General features: G+C 42.8%; 1 protein-coding gene across 1 annotated transcript; it reads right to left on the bottom strand.

Moving 5' to 3' along the window:
* Positions 1-813: 813 nt before the first annotated feature.
* On the bottom strand, positions 814-1,230 carry LOC118941056 (putative uncharacterized protein Q0144, mitochondrial). Its single transcript, XM_036951394.1, has one exon. It carries the CDS (start codon positions 1,228-1,230, stop codon positions 814-816), a length of 417 nt encoding a protein of 138 aa, XP_036807289.1.
* Between the last annotated feature and the right edge of the window lie 24,173 nt (positions 1,231-25,403).

Below are 25,403 nucleotides of genomic sequence, written 5' to 3'. Positions count from 1 at the left end.
CTGAGACGAAGGAGAGATGAGATGAGGCCTGAGACGAAGGAGAGATGAGAAGAAACCTGAGACGAAAGAGAGAGGAAAAGAGCAGTGAGGGAGGAGGGCAAGGAAGTGTAGAGAGACGAGAGGGCAGTGAATTGAGCTGACACCTGGTGTCCAGCTAGGTGGACAAGCGCACACCCTGGAGTCTTAACAGCCAGAAAGATAATGGAGTTGAGGTCTCATGCTGTGTGGCGGAGGCCAGCGGAGAACAGGGGAGAGGTGGTTTGACTTTAGCTGAGAACAGGAGAGGGTCACAGCACCGAAATATCCATCCGACCTCTGGACTCTTCTATTAGCGCAGAGAGAGAGACAGAGAGAGAGAGAGAGAGAGAGAGAGAGAGAGAGAGAGCTGTACTGAATCACAGTAGGATCCTACCGTAGAAGGTGTAGATGTACTGAATCACAGTAGGATCCTACCGTAGAAGGTGTAGATGTACTGAATCACAGTAGGATCCTACCGTAGAAGGTGTAGCTGTACTGAATCACAGTAGGATCCTACCGTAGAAGGTGTAGCTGTACTGAATCACAGTAGGATCCTACCGTAGAAGGTGTAGATGTACTGAATCACAGTAGGATCCTACCGTAGAAGGTGTAGCTGTACTGAATCACAGTAGGATCCTACCGTAGAAGGTGTAGATGTACTGAATCACAGTAGGATCCTACCGTAGAAGGTGTAGATGTACTGAATCACAGTAGGATCCTACCGTAGAAGGTGTAGATGTACTGAATCACAGTAGGATCCTACCGTAGAAGGTGTAGATGTACCGTAGATGTTGTTTAGAATCCAACCGTAGAAGTCAGGTAGTAAGTCATGCAGTTCAGGTAGTAAGTCAGGTAGTTAAGGTAGTAAGTCAGGTAGTAAGTCAGGTAGTAAATCAGGTAGTAAGTCAGGCAGTTCAGGTAGTAAGTCATGCAGTTCAGGTAGTAAGTCAGGTAGTTCAGGTAGTAAGTCAGGTAGTTCAGGTAGTTCAGGTAGTAAGTCAGGGAGTAAGTCAGGTAGTATGTCAGGTAGTTCAGGTAGTAAGTCAGGTAGTTCAGGTAGTAAGTCAGGTAGTTCAGGTAGTTCAGGTAGTAAGTCAGGTAGTTCAGGTAGTTCAGGTAGTAAGTCAGGTAGTAAGTCAGGTAGTTCAGGTAGTAAGTCAGGTAGTTCAGGTAGTAAGTCAGGTAGTTCAGGTAGTAAACCAGAATCCCCATTTCACTCAGTTTCACTGTGTTTTTATTCTTTATTTCACATGACCCATATTTATCCTACTGCCCTTCACAGGGAGGACAGTGTTCCCAAAATCACTTTCATTCACCTTATCTCAGGTCCAATCAGACAACTCTGTCTGTTATTGATATCTGGTCCAATCAGACACCTCCATTTGGTCTTGATATCTGGTCCAATCAGACACCTCTATTTGGTCTGATATCTGGTCCAATCAGAAACATCTATTTCTTCTTGATATCTGGTCCTATCAGACACCTCTATCTTGTCCTGTTTCTCCCCCATATGAAGCCTGTATGGGGGAGTTTTACATGGTGTGGCTTCTTGCCTCAGGTCATTTCCTGTCTTTAATCTCCGGTCTAATCTCCAGCTGCAGTCAATAGAGGACCTTGTCTGGCTTCTTACCTCAGGTAACTTCCTGTTTGTTTGATCTCCGGTCTAATCTCCAGCTGCAGTCAATAGAGGACCTTGTCTGGCTTCTTGCCTCAGGTAACTTCCTGTCTTTGATCTCCGGGTCTAATCTCCAGCTGCAGTCAATAGAGGACCAAATTAACCTTTGTCCTGCTGTGATCAACTGTCCTTTCTTCCCTCAAATTTCTACAACCGGATTTTCATACTCTGTGACCCTCACTGAAGTGAAACTCTAGATGTTCCCAAACTCTCCTTCACTGAAGGGAAACTCTAGATGTTCCCAAACTCTCCTTCACTGAAGTGAAACTCTAGATGTTCCCAAACTCTCCTTCACTGAAGTGAAACTCTAGATGTTCCCAAACTCTCCTTCACTGAAGTGAAACTCTAGATGTTACCAAACTCTCCTTCACTGAAGTGAAACTCTAGATGTTCCCAAACTCTCCTTCACTGAAGTGAAACTCTAGATGTTCCCAAACTCTCCTTCACTGAAGTGAAACTCTAGATGTTCCCAAACTCTCCTTCACTGAAGGGAAACTCTAGATGTTCCCAAACTCTCCTTCACTGAAGTGAAACTCTAGATGTTCCCAAACTCTCCTTCACTGAAGTGAAACTCTAGATGTTCCCAAACTCTCCTTCACTGAAGGGAAACTCTAGATGTTCCCAAACTCTCCTTCACTGAAGGGAAACTCTAGATGTTCCCAAACTCTCCTTCACTGAAGGGAAACTCTAGACCATTCAAGGAATCTTTTGGAGATTTTAAAATTCTACTCCACTGACCGCCACAAAGACCAGCTCATGCTAACGTCTCTAACTTCACAAACTGTCCAATGAAAACAGAGTATTGCCTAACACACTAAGGCCTCATTCACCGTCTCTGAAAACACTGACAAGAGGTTCAGAGTTAGATTTCACCTCAAATGAGATTTGTATACAGTGCACTACATTTTGGCCGTGACATTAACCTTCATTTTTGAAGTGTTAAAACAAATGAATTTGGATTTCATGCAGCGTAACTGACATATACCCTTGGCCCAAGACACCAAGGCACCGAAAGCAAAAACATACACAAACCTATGTGAAGTTAGCGAAACTCTCTTTAGAGAAACTCTCTTTAGAGAACATGTCTGAATAAGAAAGAGAGGAACATCTTTGATTTGAGATGGCATTGACTTTTCATTGATTCTCGGTCAACTGGGAGCTAATTCCATCTAACATCTGAGGAATTGTAAAGTAAAGCACGAGTTGCTTCCTAACACGTGAACAGAAACTTAAAGGAAAATCCAACGTTTAATTATCTATATAAATTGCAAACCCTCTTCTCTCTTATCTCATATTTACATTTCTTTATAATGTTTACATACCCTACATTACTCATCTCGTATGTATATGTATATACTGTACTCTATATCATCTACTGCATCTTTATGTAATATATGTATCACTAGCCACTTTAACTATGCCACTTTGTTTACATACTCATCTCATATGTATATACTGCACTCGATACCATCTACTGTATCTTGCCTATGCCGCTCTCTACCATCACTCATTCATATATCTTTATGTACATATTCTTTATCCTCTTACACTTGTGTGTATAAGGTAGTTGTTGTGGAATTGTTAGGTTAGATCACTTGTTGGCTATTGCTGCATTGTCGGAACTAGAAGCACAAGCATTTTGCTACACTCGCATTTAACATCTGCTAACCATGTGTATCTGACCAATAACATCTGCTAACCGTGTGTTTGTGAACAATTACATCTGCTAACCATGTGTATGTGATCAATAACATCTGCTAACCATGTGTATGTGATCAATAACATCTGCTAACCATGTGTATGTGATCAATAACATCTGCTAACCATGTGTATGTGATCAATAACATCTGCTAACCATGTGTATGTGATCAATAACATCTGCTAACCATGTGTATGTGATCAATAACATCTGCTAACCATGTGTATGTGATCAATAACATCTGCTAACCATGTGTATGTGATCAATAACATCTGCTAACCGTGTGTATGTGACCAATAACATCTGCTAACCATGTGTATGTGATCAATAACATCTGCTAACCATGTGTATGTGATCAATAACATCTGCTAACCATGTGTATGTGATCAATAACATCTGCTAACCATGTGTATGTGATCAATAACATCTGCTAACCATGTGTATGTGATCAATAACATCTGCTAACCATGTGTATGTGATCAATAACATCTGCTAACCATGTGTATGTGATCAATAACATCTGCTAACCATGTGTATGTGATCAATAACATCTGCTAACCATGTGTATGTGATCAATTACATCTGCTAACCATGTGTATGTGATCAATTACATCTGCTAACCATGTGTATGTGACCAATAACATCTGCTAACCATGTGTATGTGATCAATTACATCTGCTAACCATGTGTATGTGATCAATAACATCTGCTAACCATGTGTATGTGACCAATAACATCTGCTAACCATGTGTATGTGATCAATTACATCTGCTAACCATGTGTATGTGATCAATAACATCTGCTAACCATGTGTATGTGATCAATAACATCTGCTAACCATGTGTATGTGACCAATAACATCTGCTAACCATGTGTATGTGATCAATAACATCTGCTAACCATGTGATCAATAACATCAACTAACCATGTGTATGTGATCAATAACATCTGCTAACCATGTGTATGTGATCAATAACATCTGCTAACCATGTGTATGTGACCAATAACATCTGCTAACCATGTGTATGTGATCAATAACATCTGCTAACCATGTGTATGTGATCAATAACATCTGCTAACCATGTGTATGTGATCAATAACATCTGCTAACCATGTGTATGTGATCAATAACATCTGCTAACCATGTGTATGTGATCAATAGCATCTGCTAACCATGTGTATGTGATCAATAACATCTGCTAACCATGTGTATGTGATCAATAACATTTGATTTGATTTGTTTTGTTTTCTGAAAATGGCAAGCTATGTGTTAATGTGCTGGACATATTTCATCAAGACTAAATGCATGACATTTACACCGTGTTCTCCCCTTCTCCACAACTACATGGATTCTCCTCTACTACTCCTGTGCTAATGAGCTCTGTTTAAACTCTCTCGCATATGCACACTTCGCCTTTGCGTTCGTTGTTATTCTCTTCTACACAACCTATTCCCGCGAGAAGCCAGGGATGTGTGTGGAAACTCCAGGTGTTGGCTCACACAGTCTCTTTCTATTTGCAGGAAATGACTAACAATAGTGACTCGTGTGTGTGTGTGTGTGTGTGTGTGTGTGTGTGTGTGTGTGTGTGTGTGTGTGTGTGTGTGTGTGTGTGTGTGTGTGTGTGTGTGTGTGTGTGTGTGTGTGTGTGTGTGTGTGTGTGTGTCAGCAGCAGCAGCTGAACCACGGCTGCCTGAGACAGCTGTTGGCGTCTGTAAATCTGAAAGATATACACAGCTCCATCACCGGAGAGGGAAGGAAGATGGAGGACAACACATCCCATCTATGGAGAGAGTAACACTTAGTGGGGTCCAGAAGGAAGACAACACTTCCCATCTAAGGAGAGAGTAACACTTAGTGGGGTCCAGAAGGAAGACAACACTTCCCATCTAAGGAGAGAGTAACACTTAGTGGGGTCCAGAAGGAAGACAACACATCCCATCTAAGGAGAGAGTAACACTTAGTGGGGTCCAGAAGGAAGACAACACTTCCCATCTAAGGAGAGAGTAACACTTAGTGGGGTCCAGAAGGAATACAACACATCCCATCTATGGAGAGAGTAACACTTAGTGGGGTCCAGAAGGAAGACAACACATCCCATCTAAGGAGAGAGTAACACTTAGTGGGGTCCAGAAGGAAGACAACACTTCCCATCTAAGGACAGAGTAACACTTAGTGGGGTCCAGAAGGAAGACAACACTTCCCATCTAAGGAGAGAGTAACACTTAGTGGGGTCCAGAGGAAGACAACACTTCCCATCTAAGGAGAGAGTAACACTTAGTGGGGTCTAGAGGAAGACAACACTTCCCATCTAAGGAGAGAGTAACACTTAGTGGGGTCCAGAAGGAAGACAACACTTCCCATCTAAGGATAGAATAACACTTAGTGGAATCCACAGGTGACTTGATTAGCATAGTCCTTGATGGATAGAGAACGCAGTAGTGTAGCAGCATGGGATAGATTGTTTTGTTTGTTTCAAAACATGTGGTTGTTTTTCACTGCTGTTCGCTATGTTTCAGAACTATATGGTCCCTTTGGGCCACCGTACAATGCACATGTTCATCTCCATCATACATCTGACTTTCTTTCCTCAATTTATTTCCAGTGTGGAAGCCTTCAGAGACATCAAACAGTCTCTCTCTCTCTCTCTCTCCCCCTCTCTCTCTCCTCTCTCTCTCTCTCTCTCTCTCTCTCCTCTCTCTCTCTCTCTCTCTCTCTCTCTCTCTCTCTCTCTCTCTCTCTCTCTCTCCCTCCTCCTCTATCACAAACAGACAGACATACCCTCACCTGGGACTGTGTGAATGAGAGGCCTCTCTCTGACTCGTTCCACATTGCTTCCTTCCTGATTGTATTGTTTCCAGGCCAGACAACTGACTACATCAGCTATAGATACAGCTAGCCTGGCTGGCGTAGTCGGCGGAGGATAATTAGGCCTATCTGTTCTGCCTCTGTGCTCTGTGTCTGTCTCAGCACCGCAGCGGCCTTGAGGCTCATCTATTCTACATGGAAATACAGCAGGGAGAGTGTATGGAGACGACCTGAGGAAGGGTAGTTGTATCAGGTATGTTTTCAGTGAGGTAATGAATTACTCAGTGTAGACGGTAGACAACCTGAGGAAGGGTAGTTGTATAACGTATGTTTTCAGGGAGGTAATGAATTACTCAGTGTAGACGACCTGAGGAAGGGTAGTTGAATCACGTATGTTTTCGGGAAACAATTACCTGTGAAAAAAAGAGGTTTAAATGAAACGACGAGTTGAGTTGTGGAATAACGTCTTGCGGTCATCTAGTTCTGTGAATTGGTTCTTCATTGTTACTAGGATGAGTGTCCAGTGGAATCACTTTCAAAATATTACATTTAGTCTGTGAGGGAGGAAAAGAAGAGGGAATATTACATCTAGTCTGTGAGGGAGGAAAAGAAGAGGGAATATTACATCTAGTCTGTGAGGGAGGAAAAGAAGAGGGAATATTATATTTAGTCTGTGAGGGAGGAAAAGAAGAGGGAATATTACATCTAGTCTGTGAGGGAGGAAAAGAAGAGGGAATATTATATTTAGTCTGTGAGGGAGGAAAAGAAGAGGGAATATTATATTTAGTCTGTGAGGGAGGAAAAGAAGAGGGAATATTATATTTAGTCTGTGAGGGAGGAAAAGAAGAGGGAATATTACATCTAGTCTGTGAGGGAGGAAAAGAAGAGGGAATATTATATTTAGTCTGTGAGGGAGGAAAAGAAGAGGGAATATTACATCTAGTCTGTGAGGGAGGAAAAGAAGAGGGAATATTATATTTAGTCTGTGAGGGAGGAAAAGAAGAGGGAATATTATATTTAGTCTGTGAGGGAGGAAAAGAAGAGGGAATATTACATTTAGTCTGTGAGGGAGGAAAAGAAGAGGGAATATTACATTTAGTCTGTGAGGGAGAGGAGAAGAAGAGGGAATATCACATTTAGTCTGTGAGGGAGAGGAGAAGAAGAGGGAATATTACATTTAGTCTGTGAGGGAGGAAAAGAAGAGGGAATATTATATTTAGTCTGTGAGGGAGGAAAAGAAGAGGGAATATTACATCTAGTCTGTGAGGGAGGAAAAGAAGAGGGAATATTATATTTAGTCTGTGAGGGAGGAAAAGAAGAGGGAATATTACATCTAGTCTGTGAGGGAGGAAAAGAAGAGGGAATATTATATTTAGTCTGTGAGGGAGGAAAAGAAGAGGGAATATTATATTTAGTCTGTGAGGGAGGAAAAGAAGAGGGAATATTATATTTAGTCTGTGAGGGAGGAAAAGAAGAGGGAATATTACATTTAGTCTGTGAGGGAGAGGAGAAGAAGAGGGAATATCACATTTAGTCTGTGAGAGAGAGGAGAAGAAGAGGGAATATTACATTTAGTCTGTGAGGGAGAGGAGAAGAAGAGGGAATATCACATTTAGTCTGTGAGGGAGAGGAGAAGAAGAGGGAATATTACATTTAGTCTGTGAGGGAGAGGAGAAGAAGAGGCAATATCACATTTAGTCTGTGAGGGAGAGGAGAAGAAGAGGGAATATTACATTTAGTCTGTGAGGGAGAGGAAAAGAGGGAATATTACATTTAGTCTGTGAGGGAGAGGAAAAGAAGAGGGAATATTATATTTAGTCTGTGAGGGAGAGGAGAAGAAGAGGGAATATTATATTTAGTCTGTGAGGGAGAGGAGAAGAAGAGGGAATATTACATCTAGTCTGTGAGGGAGGAAAAGAAGAGGGAATATTACATTTAGTCTGTGAGGGAGAGGAGAAGAAGAGGGAATATCACATTTAGTCTGTGAGGGAGAGGAGAAGAAGAGGGAATATCACAGTTAGTCTGTGAGGGAGAGGAGAAGAAGAATGAATATCACATTTAGTCTGTGAGGGAGAGGAGAAGAAGAGGGAATATCACATTTAGTCTGTGAGGGAGAGGAAAAGAGGAGGGAATATTACATTTAGTCTGTGAGGGAGAGGAGAAGAAGAGGGAATATTACATTTAGTCTGTGAGGGAGAGAGAAAAGAAGAGGGATAAACTGAAAAGCTGGACCTCGTGACGCGTGACTCGAGTCACCAACACGTGCAGTATAAACAACCACAATAACAACAGCGTGTCATGAACGGAGAATCTACCAATCACACGACCTGAAATAGTCAGGCTGTGAGTCGCACGCGGCCCCTTCGTGTAGACCTACATCGTGTCCATGCGTTTTGTTTCTGCGTTACTTGATAAATGATTTAACACGAATGTTACATGTACAGAATGAATCCATGTAAAGGAGGGGGGGAGACGTCAACAACAGTAGCACATTCAGCAGCACACACACACACACACACACACACACATCCCCTCCGTTAGAAGATGCGCTCACTCATATGTTAGTCCCCTCCCTGAATATTGATGTAATATATTCCACACCTTCCCCTGTCTGTTCTGCCACATCAGCTTGTGAGTCTTTGATGTTTCTGGGGGAAGAACCACGAGAGTCTCAAGACCTCTTTGATTGTATAAAATACGCTGCTGTGTTCTATTAAAGATCTGTTAGATGTTTTCCTCTTTATCCTCTCCGAACAAGTACCTCTGTTGACCTGCCGTTGTCCTCCATCCTCCTCTCGCCTTCTATCGTTCTATCTCTGTCTCTCTCTGTCTCTGTCTTTCTGTCTCTCTCTCTATGTCTCTGTCTCTTTCTTTCTGTCTCTCTGTCTCTGTGTCTCTCTGTCTCTGTCTCTCTGTCTCGATCTCTGTTCCTCTCTCTCTATCCCTCTCTTTCTTTCTGTCTCTCTCTGTCTCTCTCTGTCTCTCTCTCTGTGTCTCTCGCTCTCTCTGTGTGTCTCTCTCTCTCTCTCTGTGTCTCTCTCTCTCTCTGTGTCTCTCTCTCTCTCTGTGTCTCTCTCTCTCTGTCTCTCTCTCTCTCGCTCTCTCTCTCTCTCTCTCTCTCTGTGTCTCTCTCTCTCTCTGTGTCTCTCTCTCTCTCTCTGTCTCTCTCTCTCTCTCTGTGTGTCTCTCTCTCTCTCTGTGTGTGTCTCTCTCTCTCTCTCTCTGTCTTTCTCTCTGTGTCTCTCTCTCTCTGTGTCTCTCTCTATCTATGTGTGTCTCTCTCTCGGTGTCTATCTCTCTGTGTCTCTCTCTCTGTGTCTCTCTCTCTCTCTCTCTGTGTCTCTCTCTCTCTGTCTCTCTCTCTCTCTCTGTGTCTCTCTCTCTCTCTCTCTCTGTCTCTCTCTCTCTCTCTCTCTCTCTCTCTCTCTCTCTCTGTCTCTCTGTGTCTCTCTCTCTCTGTGTCTCTCTCTCTCTCTCTCTGTGTCTCTCTCTCTCTCTCTCTGTGTCTCTCTCTCTCTCTCTCTCTCTGTGTCTCTCTCTCTCTCTGTCTCTCTCTCTCTCTCTCTCTCGCTCTCTCTCTCTCTCTCTCTCTGTCTCTCTGTCTCTCTGTCTCTCTCTCTATCTCTCTTGTTACAGCCACAGGGCTATTTTATTGTAAAATACTTATGCAAAAAAGACTCATCCATCTACAAAAAGCACTGAACATTCTGTAGACTATAGTACCTCACCTGGGTTTGACCTGGGCCCATAGAGCTGTGTTCAACAGTAGTACATTCTGTAGACTATAGTACTGCACCTGGGTTTGACCTGGGCCCATAGAGCTGTGTTCAACAGTAGTACATTCTGTAGACTATAGTACCTCACCATGGTTTGACCTGGGCCCATAGAGCTGTGGCCAACATAACTGCACTATATAGGGAATATGGTGCAATTTGGAATACAGGAAAGGTTTCCTTCCTGGTCACCGTCTGACTAGTACAGAAGTAGCGTCTGTTACATTTAGTCTTCTGGGCCAATTCTTTCCTTCCAAAAGGTTTGATACTCTAAAAGCTGCTATCATTCACTGGTCCACATGAACAACAATAGACGAGGAAGATTCCAGCAGAACGATCCCTGGAGTCTGTGTAGCATCAACATCATCTCACATGGCTGAAAGACCTTTTATGCTGCTCTTTTCTCTCTTTGTTTTCCCTCACGTCCTTCTCTTTCCTCCAAAGCAATTTGGTCGTATTGTCTCCTATTCAGCAGGGCGGAGAGAGAGAGACAGAGAGAGAGAGAGAGAGGGAGGTGAGAGAGGAGAGAGAGAGAGGGAGGGGAGAGAGGAAAGAGAGAGAGCGAGGGGAGAGAGGATAGAGAGAGAGAGAGAGAGGATAGAGAGAGAGAGGATTTCTCCCTGGCTGGTACTTTAGCTGTTTGTGTCCATTAGCTATGCACAGGTATCCCGGGCTGACACACAATCCATTCACAGGTGAAACTCTGACCTTGGTGTTTGCCCTGGCTCCTTGGCGGGCGGGCGGGCGGGGGGCGTTTGTCCTGGCTCCTTGGTGGGCGGGGGGTGTTTGTCCTGGCTCCTTGGCGGGCGGGCGGGGGGGGGTGTTTGTCCTGGCTCCTTGGCGGGCGGGCGGGGGGTGTTTGTCCTGGCTCCTTGGTGGGCGGGGGGTGTTTGTCCTGGCTCCTTGGTGGGCAGGGGGCGGGGAATCGAGAGACAGGCGTTTCTCCTTCTGAATGAATCGGTCTCAGCAGAGAGAGACAGACGTTTCTCCATCAGAATGAATCGGTCTCAGCAGAGAGAGACAGACGTTTCTCCATCAGAATGAATCGGTCTCAGCAGAGAGAGACAGGCGTTTCTCCTTCAGAATGAATCGGTCTCAGCAAAGAGAGACAGACGTTTCTCCATCAGAATGAATCGGTCTCAGCAGAGAGAGACAGACGTTTCTCCTTCAGAATGAATCGGTCTCAGCAGAGAGAGACAGGCGTTTCTCCTTCAGAATGAATCGGTCTCAGCAGAGAGAGACAGACGTTTCTCCATCAGAATGAATCGGTCTCAGCAGAGAGAGACAGACGTTTCTCCATCAGAATGAATCGGTCTCAGCAGAGAGAGACAGACGTTTCTCCTTCAGAATGAATCGGTCTCAGCAGAGTGAGACAGGCGTTTCTCCTTCAGAATGAATCGGTCTCAGCAGAGAGAGACAGACGTTTCTCCTTCAGAATGAATCGGTCTCAGCAGAGAGAGACAGACGTTTCTCCATCAGAATGAATCGGTCTCAGCAGAGAGAGACAGACGTTTCTCCTTCAGAATGAATCGGTCTCAGCAGAGAGAGACAGGCGTTTCTCCTTCAGAATGAATCGGTCTCAGCAGAGAGAGAAAGGCGTTTCTCCATCAGAATGAATCGGTCTCAGCAGAGAGAGACAGACGTTTCTCCATCAGAATGAATCGGTCTCAGCAGAGAGAGACAGACGTTTCTCCTTCAGAATGAATCGGTCTCAGCAGAGAGAGACAGGCGTTTCTCCTTCAGAATGAATCGGTCTCAGCAGAGAGAGACAGACGTTTTTCCTTCAGAATGAATCGGTCTCAGCAGAGAGAGACAGACGTTTCTCCTTCAGAATGAATCGGTCTCAGCATAGAGAGACAGACGTTTCTCCATCAGAATGAATCGGTCTCAGCAGAGAGAGACAGACGTTTCTCCATCAGAATGAATCGGTCTCAGCAGAGAGAGACAGGCGTTTCTCCTTCAGAATGAATCGGTCTCAGCAGAGAGAGACAGACGTTTCTCCATCAGAATGAATCGGTCTCAGCAGAGAGAGACAGGCGTTTCTCCTTCAGAATGAATCGGTCTCAGCAGAGAGAGACAGGCGTTTCTCCTTCAGAATGAATCGGTCTCAGCAGAGAGAGACAGGCGTTTCTCCTTCAGAATGAATCGGTCTCAGCAGAGAGAGACAGGCGTTTCTCCTTCAGAATGAATCGGTCTCAGCAGAGAGAGACAGGCGTTTCTCCTTCAGAATGAATCGGTCTCAGCAGAGAGAGTCAGACGTTTCTCCTTCAGAATGAATCGGTCTCAGCAGAGAGAGACAGACGTTTCTCCTTCAGAATGAATCGGTCTCAGCATAGAGAGACAGACGTTTCTCCATCAGAATGAATCGGTCTCAGCAGAGAGAGACAGACGTTTCTCCATCAGAATGAATCGGTCTCAGCAGAGAGAGACAGGCGTTTCTCCTTCAGAATGAATCGGTCTCAGCAGAGAGAGACAGACGTTTCTCCATCAGAATGAATCGGTCTCAGCAGAGAGACAGGCGTTTCTCCTTCAGAATGAATCGGTCTCAGCAGAGAGAGACAGGCGTTTCTCCTTCAGAATGAATCGGTCTCAGCAGAGAGAGACAGGCGTTTCTCCTTCAGAATGAATCGGTCTCAATAGAGAGAGACAGGCGTTTCTCCATCAGAATGAATCGATCTCAGTAGAGAGAGACAGCCGTTTCTCTTTCAGAATGAATCGGTCTCAGCAGAGAGAGACAGACGTTTCTCCTTCAGAATGAATCGGTCTCAGCAGAGAGAGACAGGCGTTTCTCCATCAGAATGAATCGGTCTCAGCAGAGAGAGACAGACGTTTCTCCTTCAGAATGAATCGGTCTCAGCAGAGAGAGACAGACGTTTCTCCATCAGAATGAATCGATCTCAGTAGAGAGAGACAGCCGTTTCTCTTTCAGAATTAATCGGTCTCAGCAGAGAGAGACAGACGTTTCTCCTTCAGAATGAATCGGTCTCAGCAGAGAGAGACAGGCGTTTCTCCATCAGAATGAATCGGTCTCAGCAGAGAGAGACAGGCGTTTCTCCTTCAGAATGAATCGGTCTCAGCAGAGAGAGACAGGCGTTTCTCCTTCAGAATGAATCGGTCTCAGCAGAGAGAGACAGGCGTTTCTCCTTCAGAATGAATCGGTCTCAGTAGAGAGAGACAGGCGTTTCTCCATCAGAATGAATCGGTCTCAGCAGAGAGAGACAGACGTTTCTCCATCAGAATGAATCGGTCTCAGCAGAGAGACAGGCGTTTCTCCTTCAGAATGAATCGGTCTCAGCAGAGAGAGACAGGCGTTTCTCCTTCAGAATGAATCGGTCTCAGCAGAGAGAGACAGGCGTTTCTCCTTCAGAATGAATCGGTCTCAGTAGAGAGAGACAGGCGTTTCTCCATCAGAATGAATCGGTCTCAGCAGAGAGAGACAGACGTTTCTCCATCAGAATGAATCGATCTCAGTAGAGAGAGACAGCCGTTTCTCTTTCAGAATGAATCGGTCTCAGCAGAGAGAGACAGACGTTTCTCCTTCAGAATGAATCGGTCTCAGCAGAGAGAGACAGGCGTTTCTCCATCAGAATGAATCGGTCTCAGCAGAGAGAGACAGACGTTTCTCCTTCAGAATGAATCGGTCTCAGCAGAGAGAGACAGGCGTTTCTCCTTCAGAATGAATCGGTCTCAGCAGAGAGAGACAGACGTTTCTCCTTCAGAATGAATCGGTCTCAGCAGAGAGAGACAGACGTTTCTCCATCAGAATGAATCGGTCTCAGCAGAGAGAGACAGGCGTTTCTCCATCAGAATGAATCGATCTCAGCAGAGAGAGACAGACGTTTCTCCTTCAGAAGTAAACGGTCTCAGCAGAGAGAGACAGACACTTGCTGTATAAACAATACAGTACCCTCCTAGACCTCCTCTCATTTTGGTGATCTGAGACTTTGTCCTCCTAAACGGCCAGCTTTCAGCCTGATTAAATATTTAAAAGATGTGCTTTTATTGTCTTTTATTCTCAGTAGACATGCAGTCTAAGAGCCTCTGCCTCTGTGCGTCCCAAATAAGACCCTATTCCCTTTATAGTGCGCTACTTTTGACAAAGGGGGAAGGTGGCCGTAGCTCCCTTTTCAGAAGTAGTGCACTTCGTAGGGTAATAGGATGCCGTTTGGACCGCATGGCGGTGTCTCGGTGAATGGCCCTCGCAGCTTTGAGTCCTTCAGGGGAATGGACATTTACACAAGAGGTTTCCGATGTGTTGAAAAACTCTCCTCTCTCAAAGACTGCTACTATATTTACTCTATTAGATTACCGGCTAAATGATAAGGACTGGGAGTCCGTTATAGCTTGGAAGATACAACTTCAGAATGGCCTGTCTGATCCAATGGGATATATAGATTTAGTTATGAAACAGGACCTGTCTGATCCAATGGGATATTTACATTTAGTTATGAAACAGGACCTGTCTGATCCAATGGGATATTTACATTTAGTTATGATACAGGACCTGTCTGATCCGGTAGGATATATACATTTAGTTATGATACAGGACCTGTCTGATCCAATGGGATATTTACATTTAGTTATGAAACAGGACCTGTCTGATCCTGTAGGATATATACATTTAGTTATGATACAGGACCAGTCTGATCCAATGGGATATATACATTTAGTTATGATACAGGACCTGTCTGATCCTGTAGGATATATACATTAAGTTATGATACAGGACCAGTCTGATCCAATGGGATATATAGATTTAGTTATGAAACAGGACCTGTCTGATCCTGTAGGATATATACATTTAGTTATGAAACAGGACCTGTCTGATCCTGTAGGATATATAGATTTAGTTATGAAACAGGACCTGTCTGATCCTGTAGGATATATACAGGACCTGTCTGATCCTGTAGGATATATACATTTAGTTATGAAACAGGACCTGTCTGATCCTGTAGGATATATAGATTTAGTTATGAAACAGGACCTGTCTGATCCTGTAGGATATATACAGGACCTGTCTGATCCTGTAGGATATATACATTTAGTTATGATACAGGACCTGTCTGATCCAGTAGGATATATACATTTAGTTATGAAACAGGACCTGTCTGATCCTGTAGGATATATACATTTAGTTATGATACAGGACCTGTCTGATCCTGTAGGATATATACATTTAGTTATGAAACAGGACCTGTCTGATCCTGTAGGATATATACATTTAGTTATGATACAGGACCTGTCTGATCCAGTAGGATATATACATTTAGTTATGAAACAGGACCTGTCTGATCCTGTAGGATATATACATTTAGTTATGAAACAGGACCTGTCTGATCCGGTAGGATATATACATTTAGTTATGATCCAGGACCTGTCTGATCCAGTAGGATATATAGATTTAGTTATGAAACAGGACCTGTCTGATCCTGTAGGATATATACATTTAGTTATGATATATAAGCAGTGCTTCTACAACATGGATCATTCCATTAACTGAACAACGGCCCATACCGTGCTTTCAGTAATTGTTCAGACCTCTTGACTTTTTCCCCCCAAAAAATTATATTTTCTAAAACATTTGTTTACACACAATTCTTTATAATGACAAAACAAATCAGGTTTGTCTTATTTTTGTGTGAGCCAATTTATATTACGTTTAAATTAAAAAGTATTCAGACTCAGTACTTTGTCGAAGCAGCGATTACAACACCGTGTCTTCTTGGGTATGACGCTACAAGCTTGGCACACCTGTATTTGGGTAGCAGGTTTTGGTTACTGGCCCAACACTCTAATTTCTAGGCTATGATGGAGGCCACGGTGTTATGGGGGAGTTGCAGAAAGGTTTTAGTACCCTTCCCCAGATCTGTGCCTTGACGCTATCCTTAGACTCCATGGCTTGGTTTTTACTCTGACATGCAACTCTCAACTGTAGACAGGTGTGTGCCTTTCCAAATCATGTCCAATCAATTAAATTTACCACAGGTGGACTCCAATCAAGTTGTAGAAACATCTCAAGGATGATCAATGGAATCAGGATGCAACCTGAGCTCCATTTCGAGTCTCGTAGCAAAAGGTCTGAATACTTATTGTAAATAAAGTATTTCTGTTTTTTTATTTTCAATACATTTCCAAACATTTCAACAAAAAAAAAACAGTTTTCGCTTTGTCGTTATTGGGTACTGTGTGTAGATTGATGAGGACTTTTCTATTTTATAAATACAATTTAGAATAAGACTCTAATAATGACATCACAATACCCAGTAATGACATCACAATACCCTGTAATGACATCACAATACCCCGTAATGACATCACAATACCCCGTAATGACATCACAATACCCCGTAATGACATCACAATACCCCAGCATGTGGATAAAGGAAAGGGGTCTGAATACTTACCGAATGCTCTGTACATGTTGTATCCGTGTAGAGAATACAACGACATGATTTATTTATCAAGCCCTTTCTACATCAGCCGATGTCACAAAGTGCTTGTACTGAAACCCAGCTTAAAACCCCCCAATAAAACAGCAAGCGATGCAGATGTAGAACCACGGTGGCTAGGAAAAAACTCCCTGGAAAGGTCGGGAACCTAGGAAGAAACCTAGAGAGGAACCAGGCTGTGAGGGGTGGCCAGTCCTCTTCTGGCTGTACCGGGTAGAGAGGAACCAGGCTGTGAGGGGTGGCCAGTCCTCTTCTGGCTGTACCGGGTAGAGAGGAACCAGGCTGTGAGGGGTGGCCAGTCCTCTTCTGGCTGTACCGGGTAGAGAGGAACCAGGCTGTGAGGGGTGGCCAGTCCTCTTCTGGCTGTACCGGGTAGAGAGGAACCAGGCTGTGAGGGGTGGCCAGTCCTCTTCTGGCTGTACCAGGTAGAGAAGAACCAGGCTATGGGGAACCTGGCCAGTCCTCTTCTGGCTGTACCAGGTAGAGAGGAACCAGGCTATGAGGGGTGACCAGTCCTCTTCTGGCTGTACCAGGTAGAGAGGAACCAGGCTATGAAGGGAACCAGGCTCTGAATGGGTTCAATACATGTTGTATCCAAGCTGAGTTATACCGACTTGAATTGTTTCAGAGTCAATTCCTCAGTATCGATTGAAGTCCGGCATTAAAGTGGGACAGAAAATGTGTACGAGTGTCTCACATTTGAAGACTGCAAGTGTCATCTCACAGTGATGAACTCTGTATTCAGGATTCATCTTCCCCCCTTTCAGCTTCCGGAACAATCATTTTCAGTGTTACGTTGTCCTCGGTTCCTAGGTTCCGTCCTCATTGGCCCTTCTAAACGTCCCCCCCCCCCCCCAGAAGACTGTTTGAATACAGGGAAACCTTGAGGACTGATATATAAATCTAATCTAATAAATTTCTCCTTGTGGGATTGTTACAAAGGATGTGTCCTGAACGGCACCCTATTCATTACATAATGCAGGGTTTTTAACCTGGTCTAAAGTAGTGCACTATATAGGGATTATGGTTCTATAGGGTTCTGGTCTAAAGTAGTGCACTATATAGGGAATAGGGTTCTATAGGGTTCTGGTCTAAAGTAGTGCACTATATAGGGAATATGGTTCTATAGGGTTCTGGTCTAAAGTAGTGCACTATATATAGGGAATAGGGTTCTATAGGGCTCTGGTCTAAAGTAGTGCACTATATAGGGAATAGGGTGCCATAGGGCTCTGGTCTAAAGTAGTGCACTATATAGGGAATAAGGTTCTATAGGGCTCTGGTCTAAAGTAGTGCACTATATAGGGAATAGGGTTCCATAGGGCTCTGGTCTAAAGTAGTGCACTATATAGGGAATAGGGTTCCATAGGGCTCTGGTCTAAAGTAGTGCACTATATAGGGAATAGGGTTCTATAGGGCTCTGGCCTAAGGTAGTGCACTATATAGGGAATAGGGTTCTATAGGGCTCTGGTCTAAAGTAGTGCACTATATATAGGGAATAGGGTTCTATAGGGCTCTGGTCTAAAGTAGTGCACTATATAGGGAATAGGGTTCTATAGGGCCCTGGTCTAAAGTAGTGCACTATATAGGGAATATGGTTCTATATGGCTCTGGTCTAAAGTAGTGCACTATGTAGGGAATAGGGTGCCATTTGGGATGCATTTCAAAAGTCATCCCCCTGATTCTGTGAGAGACATACATTGGAGAAACAGAGAAACAGGCTTCTAGTGTTGTCACTCTACAAAGGTCATGTAATACCGTTCCTATGTAATGGATGTACATGTACTATACAAAGGGTTGGCTGTGAAGCAATCAGTATTTTAAAACCAATAGAGTCTGATGAAGGTCTCTCTGACCCTGTTTTTAACCAGGGGCGCAACTTTGGTTTTAGAAGTGGGGGGGGCTTAACTTTTTATCCCCAGTCAGGTAAACACTCCAAACAGCTTACCCGACCGCTGGGAGTACATTATTCTCCCAGTGTCTGGTGTAAAGCAGACTGAACCAGGTTTTCCTCTTGTGCTCAACTCCATTCTGTTTATTTTTTATCCTGAAAAAGTCCTTAATGATTGCAAGCATACTCATCACATGACGCAGCCAACGCTGTGCTTGAAAATATGGAGAGTGGTACTTAGTAATGTGTTGTTTTGGATTTGCCACAAAAATAAAAACGTTTTTTTTCAGGACAAAAAAGTTATTTGCTTTGTCACATTTTTTTGTAAAATTACTTTAGTGCCTTGTTGCAAACAGGAAGCATGTTTTGGAATATTTTTTTTCTGAACAGGCTTCTTTCTTTAGTATTGTAGAGTAACTACAGTGGTGTGGCTCCATCCTCAGTTTTCTCCCATCACAGCCGTTAAACTCTGTAACTGTTTTAGAGTCACCATTGGCCTCATGGTGAAATCCCTGAGCGGTTTCCTTCCTCTCCGGCAACTGAGTTAGGAAGGACGCCTGTTTCTTTGTGGGAATTGGTTGTATTGACACACCCTCCAAAGTGTAATTAATATATTTACCAAGCTCAAAGGGATATTCACTGTCTGCTTTTTTATGTTTACGCATCTACCAATAGGTGTCCTTCTTTGTGAACTTATGTTTACCCAGCTACCAATAGGTGTCCTTCTTTGTGAACTCATGTTTACGCATATACCAATAGGTGTCCTTCTTTGTGAACCGTTGGAAAACCTCCCTGGTCTTTGTGGTTGAATATGTGTTTGAAATGCACTGCTTGTCTGAGGGACTTTACAGAGAATTGTATGTGTGGGGGTGCAGAGATGAGGTAGTCATTCAAAAACCATGTTAAAACACAATTATCGCTCAGAGAGTAAGTCCATGCAAGCTATTATGGGACTTGTTAAGCAAATGTTTACCACTAAACCCAGTTAGGCTTTCCATAAACCAAAAGAGGTTTAGTACTTGTTGACTCAAGACATTTCAGCTTTTCATATTTTATTAATTTGTAAGTAAAAAAAATAAAAAATCATAATGTGTGTGTTTGTGTTTAAGCCAGTGACAAAAACTAATCCAATTTAAATTCAGACTCGAACGCAACAATCTGTGGAAAAAGTGAAGGTGTGTGAAGGTACAGTCTGTGATTCCCTGTCCTTCAGGCCCCACAGTACGATATTAACACTGTATATGATACCCTGTCCTTCAGGCCCCACAGTACGATATTAACACTGTATATGATTCCCTGTCCTTCAGGCCCCACAGTACGATATTAACACTGTATATGATACCCTGTCCTTCAGGCCCCACAGTACGATATTAAAACTGTATATGATTCCCTGTCCTTCAGGCCCCACAGTACGATATTAACACTGTATATGATACCCTGTCCTTCAGGCCCCACAGTACGATATTAACACTGTATATGATACCCTGTCCTTCAGGCCCCACAGTACGATATTAACACTGTATATGATTCCCTGTCCTTCAGGCGCCACAGTACGATATTAACACTGTATATGATTCCCTGTCCATCAGGCCCCACAGTACGATATTAACACTGTATATGATACCCTGTCCATCAGGCCCCACAGTACGATATTAACACTGTATATGATACCCTGTCCTTCAGGCCCCACAGTACGATATTAACACTGTATGTGATTCCCTGTCCTTCAGGCCCCACAGTACGATATTAACACTGTATATGATACCCTGTCCTTCAGGCCCCACAGTACGATATTAACACTGTATATGATACCCTGTCCTTCAGGCCCCACAGTACGATATTAACACTGTATATGATACCCTGTCCTTCAGGCCCCAGAATACAGTACGATATTAACACTGTATATGATACCCTGTCCTTCAGGCCCCACAGTACGATATTAACACTGTATATGATACCCTGTCCTTCAGGCCCCACAGTACGATATTAACACTGTATATGATTCCCTGTCCTTCAGGCCCCACAGTACGATATTAACACTGTATATGATACCCTGTCCTTCAGGCCCCACAGTACGATATTAACACTGTATATGATACCCTGTCCTTCAGGCCCCACAGTACGATATTAACACTGTATATGATTCCCTGTCCTTCAGGCCCCACAGTACGATATTAACACTGTATATGATTCCCTGTCCTTCAGGCCCCACAGTACGATATTAACACTGTATATGATACTCTGTCCTTCAGGCCCCACAGTACGATATTAACACTGTATACGATTCCCTGTCCTTCAGGCCCCACAGTACGATATTAACACTGTATATGATACCCTGTCCTTCAGGCCCCACAGTACGATATTAACACTGTATATGATTCCCTGTCCTTCAGCCCCCAGAATACAGTACGATATTAACACTGTATATGATACCCTGTCCTTCAGGCCCCAGAATGCAGTACGATATTAACACTGTATATGATTCCCTGTCCTTCAGGCCCCAGAATACAGTACGATACTAACACTGTATATGATACCCTGTCCTTCAGGCCCCAGAATACAGTACGATATTATCACTGTATATGATTCCCTGTCCTTCAGCCCCCAGAATACAGTACGATATTAACACTGTATATGATTCCCTGTCCTTCAGGCACCCCAGAATACAGTACGATATTAACACTGTATATGATTCCCTGTCCTTCAGGCCCCAGAATACAGTACGATATTAACACTGTATATGATTCCCTGTCCTTCAGGCCCCAGAATGCAGTACGAAATTAACACGGTATATGATTCCCTGTCCTTCAGGCCCCAGAATACAGTACGATATTAACACTGTATATGATTCCCTGTCCTTCAGGCCCCAGAATACAGTACGATATTAACACTGTATATGATACCCTGTCCTTCAGGCCCCAGAATACAGTACGATATTAACACTGTATATGATTCCCTGTCCTTCAGGCCCCAGAATACAGTACGATATTAACACTGTATATAATTCCCTGTCCTTCAGGCCCCAGAATACAGTACGATATTAACACTGTATATAATTCCCTGTCCTTCAGGCCCCAGAATACAGTACGATATTAACACTGTATATGATTCCCTGTCCATTAGGCCCCAGAATACAGTACGATATTAACACTGTGTATGATTCCCTGTCCTTCAGGCACCCCAGAATACAGTACGATATTAACACTGTATATGATTCCCTGTCCATTAGGCCCCAGAATACAGTACGATATTAACACTGTATATGATTCCCTGTCCTTCAGGCCCCAGAATGCAGTACGAAATTAACACGGTATATGATTCCCTGTCCTTCAGGCACCCCAGAATACAGTACGATATTAACACTGCATATGATTCCCTGTCCTTCAGGCCCCAGAATGCAGTACGAAATTAACACGGTATATGATTCCCTGTCCTTCAGGCCCCAGAATACAGTACGATATTAACACTGTATATGATTCCCTGTCCTTCAGGCCCCAGAATACAGTACGATATTAACCTCCTTGCTTCATTAATTAGCTTAGGGTTAATAATTTCTCTTCCGTCATTTTAACTCATTCCTGAAACTCTCCAGTACAGCATGACTCGGGAGATCTGTTGATACCTCACCACACGACTGAAGGTTTAGATACCTCACCACACGACTGAAGGTAGAGATACCTCACCACACGACTGAAGGTTTAGATACCTCACCACACTACTGAAGGTAGAGATACTGAGATACCTCACCATACTACTGAAGGTAGAGATACTGAGATACCTCACCATACTACTGAAGGTAGAGATACTGAGATACCTCACCATACTACTGAAGGTAGAGATACCTCACCACACTACTGAAGGTAGAGATTCTGAGATACCTCACCATACTACTGAAGGTAGAGATTACCTCACCATACTACTGAAGGTAGAGATACTGAGATACCTCACCATACTACTGAAGGTAGAGATACTGAGATACTAAACTGCTAACATGTCTGTAGAGATAGTAAACTGCTAACATTGCTGTAGAGATACTAAACTACTAACATTGCTGTAGAGATAGTAAACTACTAACATGTCTGTAGAGATACTAAACTACTAACATGTCTGTAGAGATAGTAAACTGCTAACATGTCTGTAGAGATACTAAACTACTAACATGTCTGTAGAGATACTAAACTACTAACATGTCTGTAGAGATAGTAAACTGCTAACATGTCTGTAGAGATACTAAACTACTAACATGTCTGTAGAGATAGTAAACTGCTAACATGTCTGTAGAGATACTAAACTACTAACATGTCTGTAGAGATACTAAACTACTAACATGTCTGTAGAGATACTAAACTACTAACATGTCTGTAGAGATAGTAAACTGCTAACATGTCTGTAGAGATACTAAACTACTAACATGTCTGTAGAGATACTAAACTACTAACATGTCTGTAGAGATACTAAACTGCTAACATTGCTGTAGAGATAGTAAACTGCTAACATTGCTGTAGAGATACTAAACTACTAACATGTCTGTAGAGATACTAAACTGCTAACATTGCTGTAGAGATAGTAAACTGCTAACATTGCTGTAGAGATACTAAACTACTAACATGTCTGTAGAGATACTAAACTGCTAACATTGCTGTAGAGATAGTAAACTGCTAACATTGCTGTAGAGATACTAAACTGCTAAAAATGCTGTAGAGATACTAAACTGCTAACATGTCTGTAGAGATTCTGAGCTACTAACATGTCTGTAGAGATACTAAACTGCTAACATGTCTGTAGAGATACTGAGCTACTAACAATGCTGTAGAGATACTAAACTACTAACATGTCTGTAGAGATAGTAAACTTCTAACATGTCTGTAGAGATTCTGAGCTACTAACATTACTGTAGAGATACTAAACTGCTAACATGTCTGTAGAGATACTCAGCTACTAACATTACTGTAGAGATACTGAGCTACTAACATGTCTGTAGAGATACTAAACTGCTAACAATGCTGTAGAGATACTGAGCTACTAACATGTCTATAGAGATACTAAACTGATAACATTGCTGTAGAGATACTGAGCTACTAACATGTCTGTAGAGATACTAAACTACTAACATTGCTGTAGAGATAGTAAACTTCTAACATGTCTGTAGAGATTCTGAGCTACTAACATTACTGTAGAGATACTAAACTGCTAACATGTCTGTAGAGATACTCAGCTACTAACATTACTGTAGAGATACTGAGCTACTAACATGTCTGTAGAGATACTAAACTGATAACATTGCTGTAGAGATACTGAGCTACTAACATGTCTGTAGAGATACTAAACTACTAACATTGCTGTAGAGATAGTAAACTTCTAACATGTCTGTAGAGATTCTGAGCTACTAACATGTCTGTAGAGATACTAAACTGCTAACATGTCTGTAGAGATACTGAGCTACTAACATTACTGTAGAGATACTGAGCTACTAACATGTCTGTAGAGATACTGAACTGCTAACATGTCTGTAGAGATACTGAGCTACTAACAATGCTGTAGAGATACTAAACTACTAACATGTCTGTAGAGATACTAAACTACTAACATGTCTGTAGAGATTTTTTTTAATTTAAAAAAAAAAAATTTTTAAACCTTTATTTAACCTGGCAATTCAGTTAAGAACAAATTCTTATTTTCAATGACGGCCTAGGAACAGTGGGTTAACTGCCTGTTCAGGGGCAGAACGACAGATTTGTACCATGTCAGCTCGGGGGTTTGAACTTGCAACCTTCCGGTTACTAGATACTAAACCGCTAACATTTGTATGGATTACTGAGCTACTAACATTGATGTAGACCCGTGCATGCCTAATCTACTATCTCTGAAGTAGTGATAGTCTTATACTGAGCTGAGCTTCTGATGGAATGAAGAAGAAGATTCTCATATTAATGACCTCTCTTAGAGCACTCTCTGTCGATCTCTCTCCCTCTCCCTCTCCCTGCATATCCTCCCTCCCATCAAAATATGGTGTTAGTAAGCTGCACGACTCCACCGCAGGTCAACGTACTAGTTGCATAACCAACTGGACCTGTTCTCAAGGTCATGCGACCTTTGACCCCTCCATCCTCTTATATCGTTATTGCGTTGACACCTCCTCTGACCTTCCTGCTTTATTTCTCTCCGCATCCCAAATGACTCCCTATTTCCTTCATGGAGCAAATTCTTTGATTCGGGTTCCATAGGGTTCTGGTTAAAAAGCAGTGCACTATGAAGGGAATAGGGTGCCATAGGGTTCTGGTTAAAAAGCAGTGCACTATGAAGGGAACAGGGAGTCATTTGGGATGCGGGAGAAACACTCATAATGTGTTATATAATGCCTTCGATCTCAGCCAAACTAACAAAGAGTTTGTGAGTTGAAGTGGAACTGGCATTGTGCTGTTGCAAAAAAATCTGTGTGTGGTTTAAATACACATGTGTCTCTCAGTGAAGGATACAGTTACAATAACTATATCTACAGTAAACAACATGTCTCTCAGTGAAGGATACAGTGACAAGAACTATATCTACAGTAAACAACATGTCTCTCAGTGAAGGATACAGTGACAAGAACTATATCTACAGTAAACAACATGTCTCTCAGTGAAGGATACAGCTACAATAACTACATCTACAGTAAACAACATGTCTCTCAGTGAAGGATACAGCTACAATAACTACATCTACAGTAAACAACATGTCTCTCAGTGAAGGATACAGTGACAAGAACTATATCTACAGTAAACAACATGTCTCTCAGTGAAGGATACAGTGACAAGAACTATATCTACAGTAAACAACATGTCTCACAGTGAAGGATTTAGCTACAATAAACAACATGTCTCTCAGTGAAGGATACAGCTACAATAAACACCCTGTTTCTCAGTGAAGGATATAGCTACAATAAACACCCTGTTTCTCAGTGAAGGATATAGCTACAATAAACAACATGCCTCTCAGTGAAGGATATAGCTACAATGAACAACATGTCTCTCAGTGAATGATATAGCTGCAAAAACTATATCTACAATAGAAAACATGCCTCTCAGTGAAGGATATATCTACAATAAACACCCT

Source organism: Oncorhynchus mykiss, chromosome 18, assembly GCF_013265735.2.
Source record: "Oncorhynchus mykiss isolate Arlee chromosome 18, USDA_OmykA_1.1, whole genome shotgun sequence".
Classification (NCBI taxonomy): domain Eukaryota; kingdom Metazoa; phylum Chordata; class Actinopteri; order Salmoniformes; family Salmonidae; genus Oncorhynchus; species Oncorhynchus mykiss.
Note: the sequence above shows the minus strand (reverse complement) of the source record. Positions and strands in the feature narration are given on the sequence as shown.

What these genes read in the sequence shown, in the direction of transcription:
- LOC118941056 (XM_036951394.1), bottom strand. Translation starts at nt 1,230, where the DNA reads ATGGGGATTCTGGTTTACTACCTGAACTACCTGACTTACTACCTGAAC.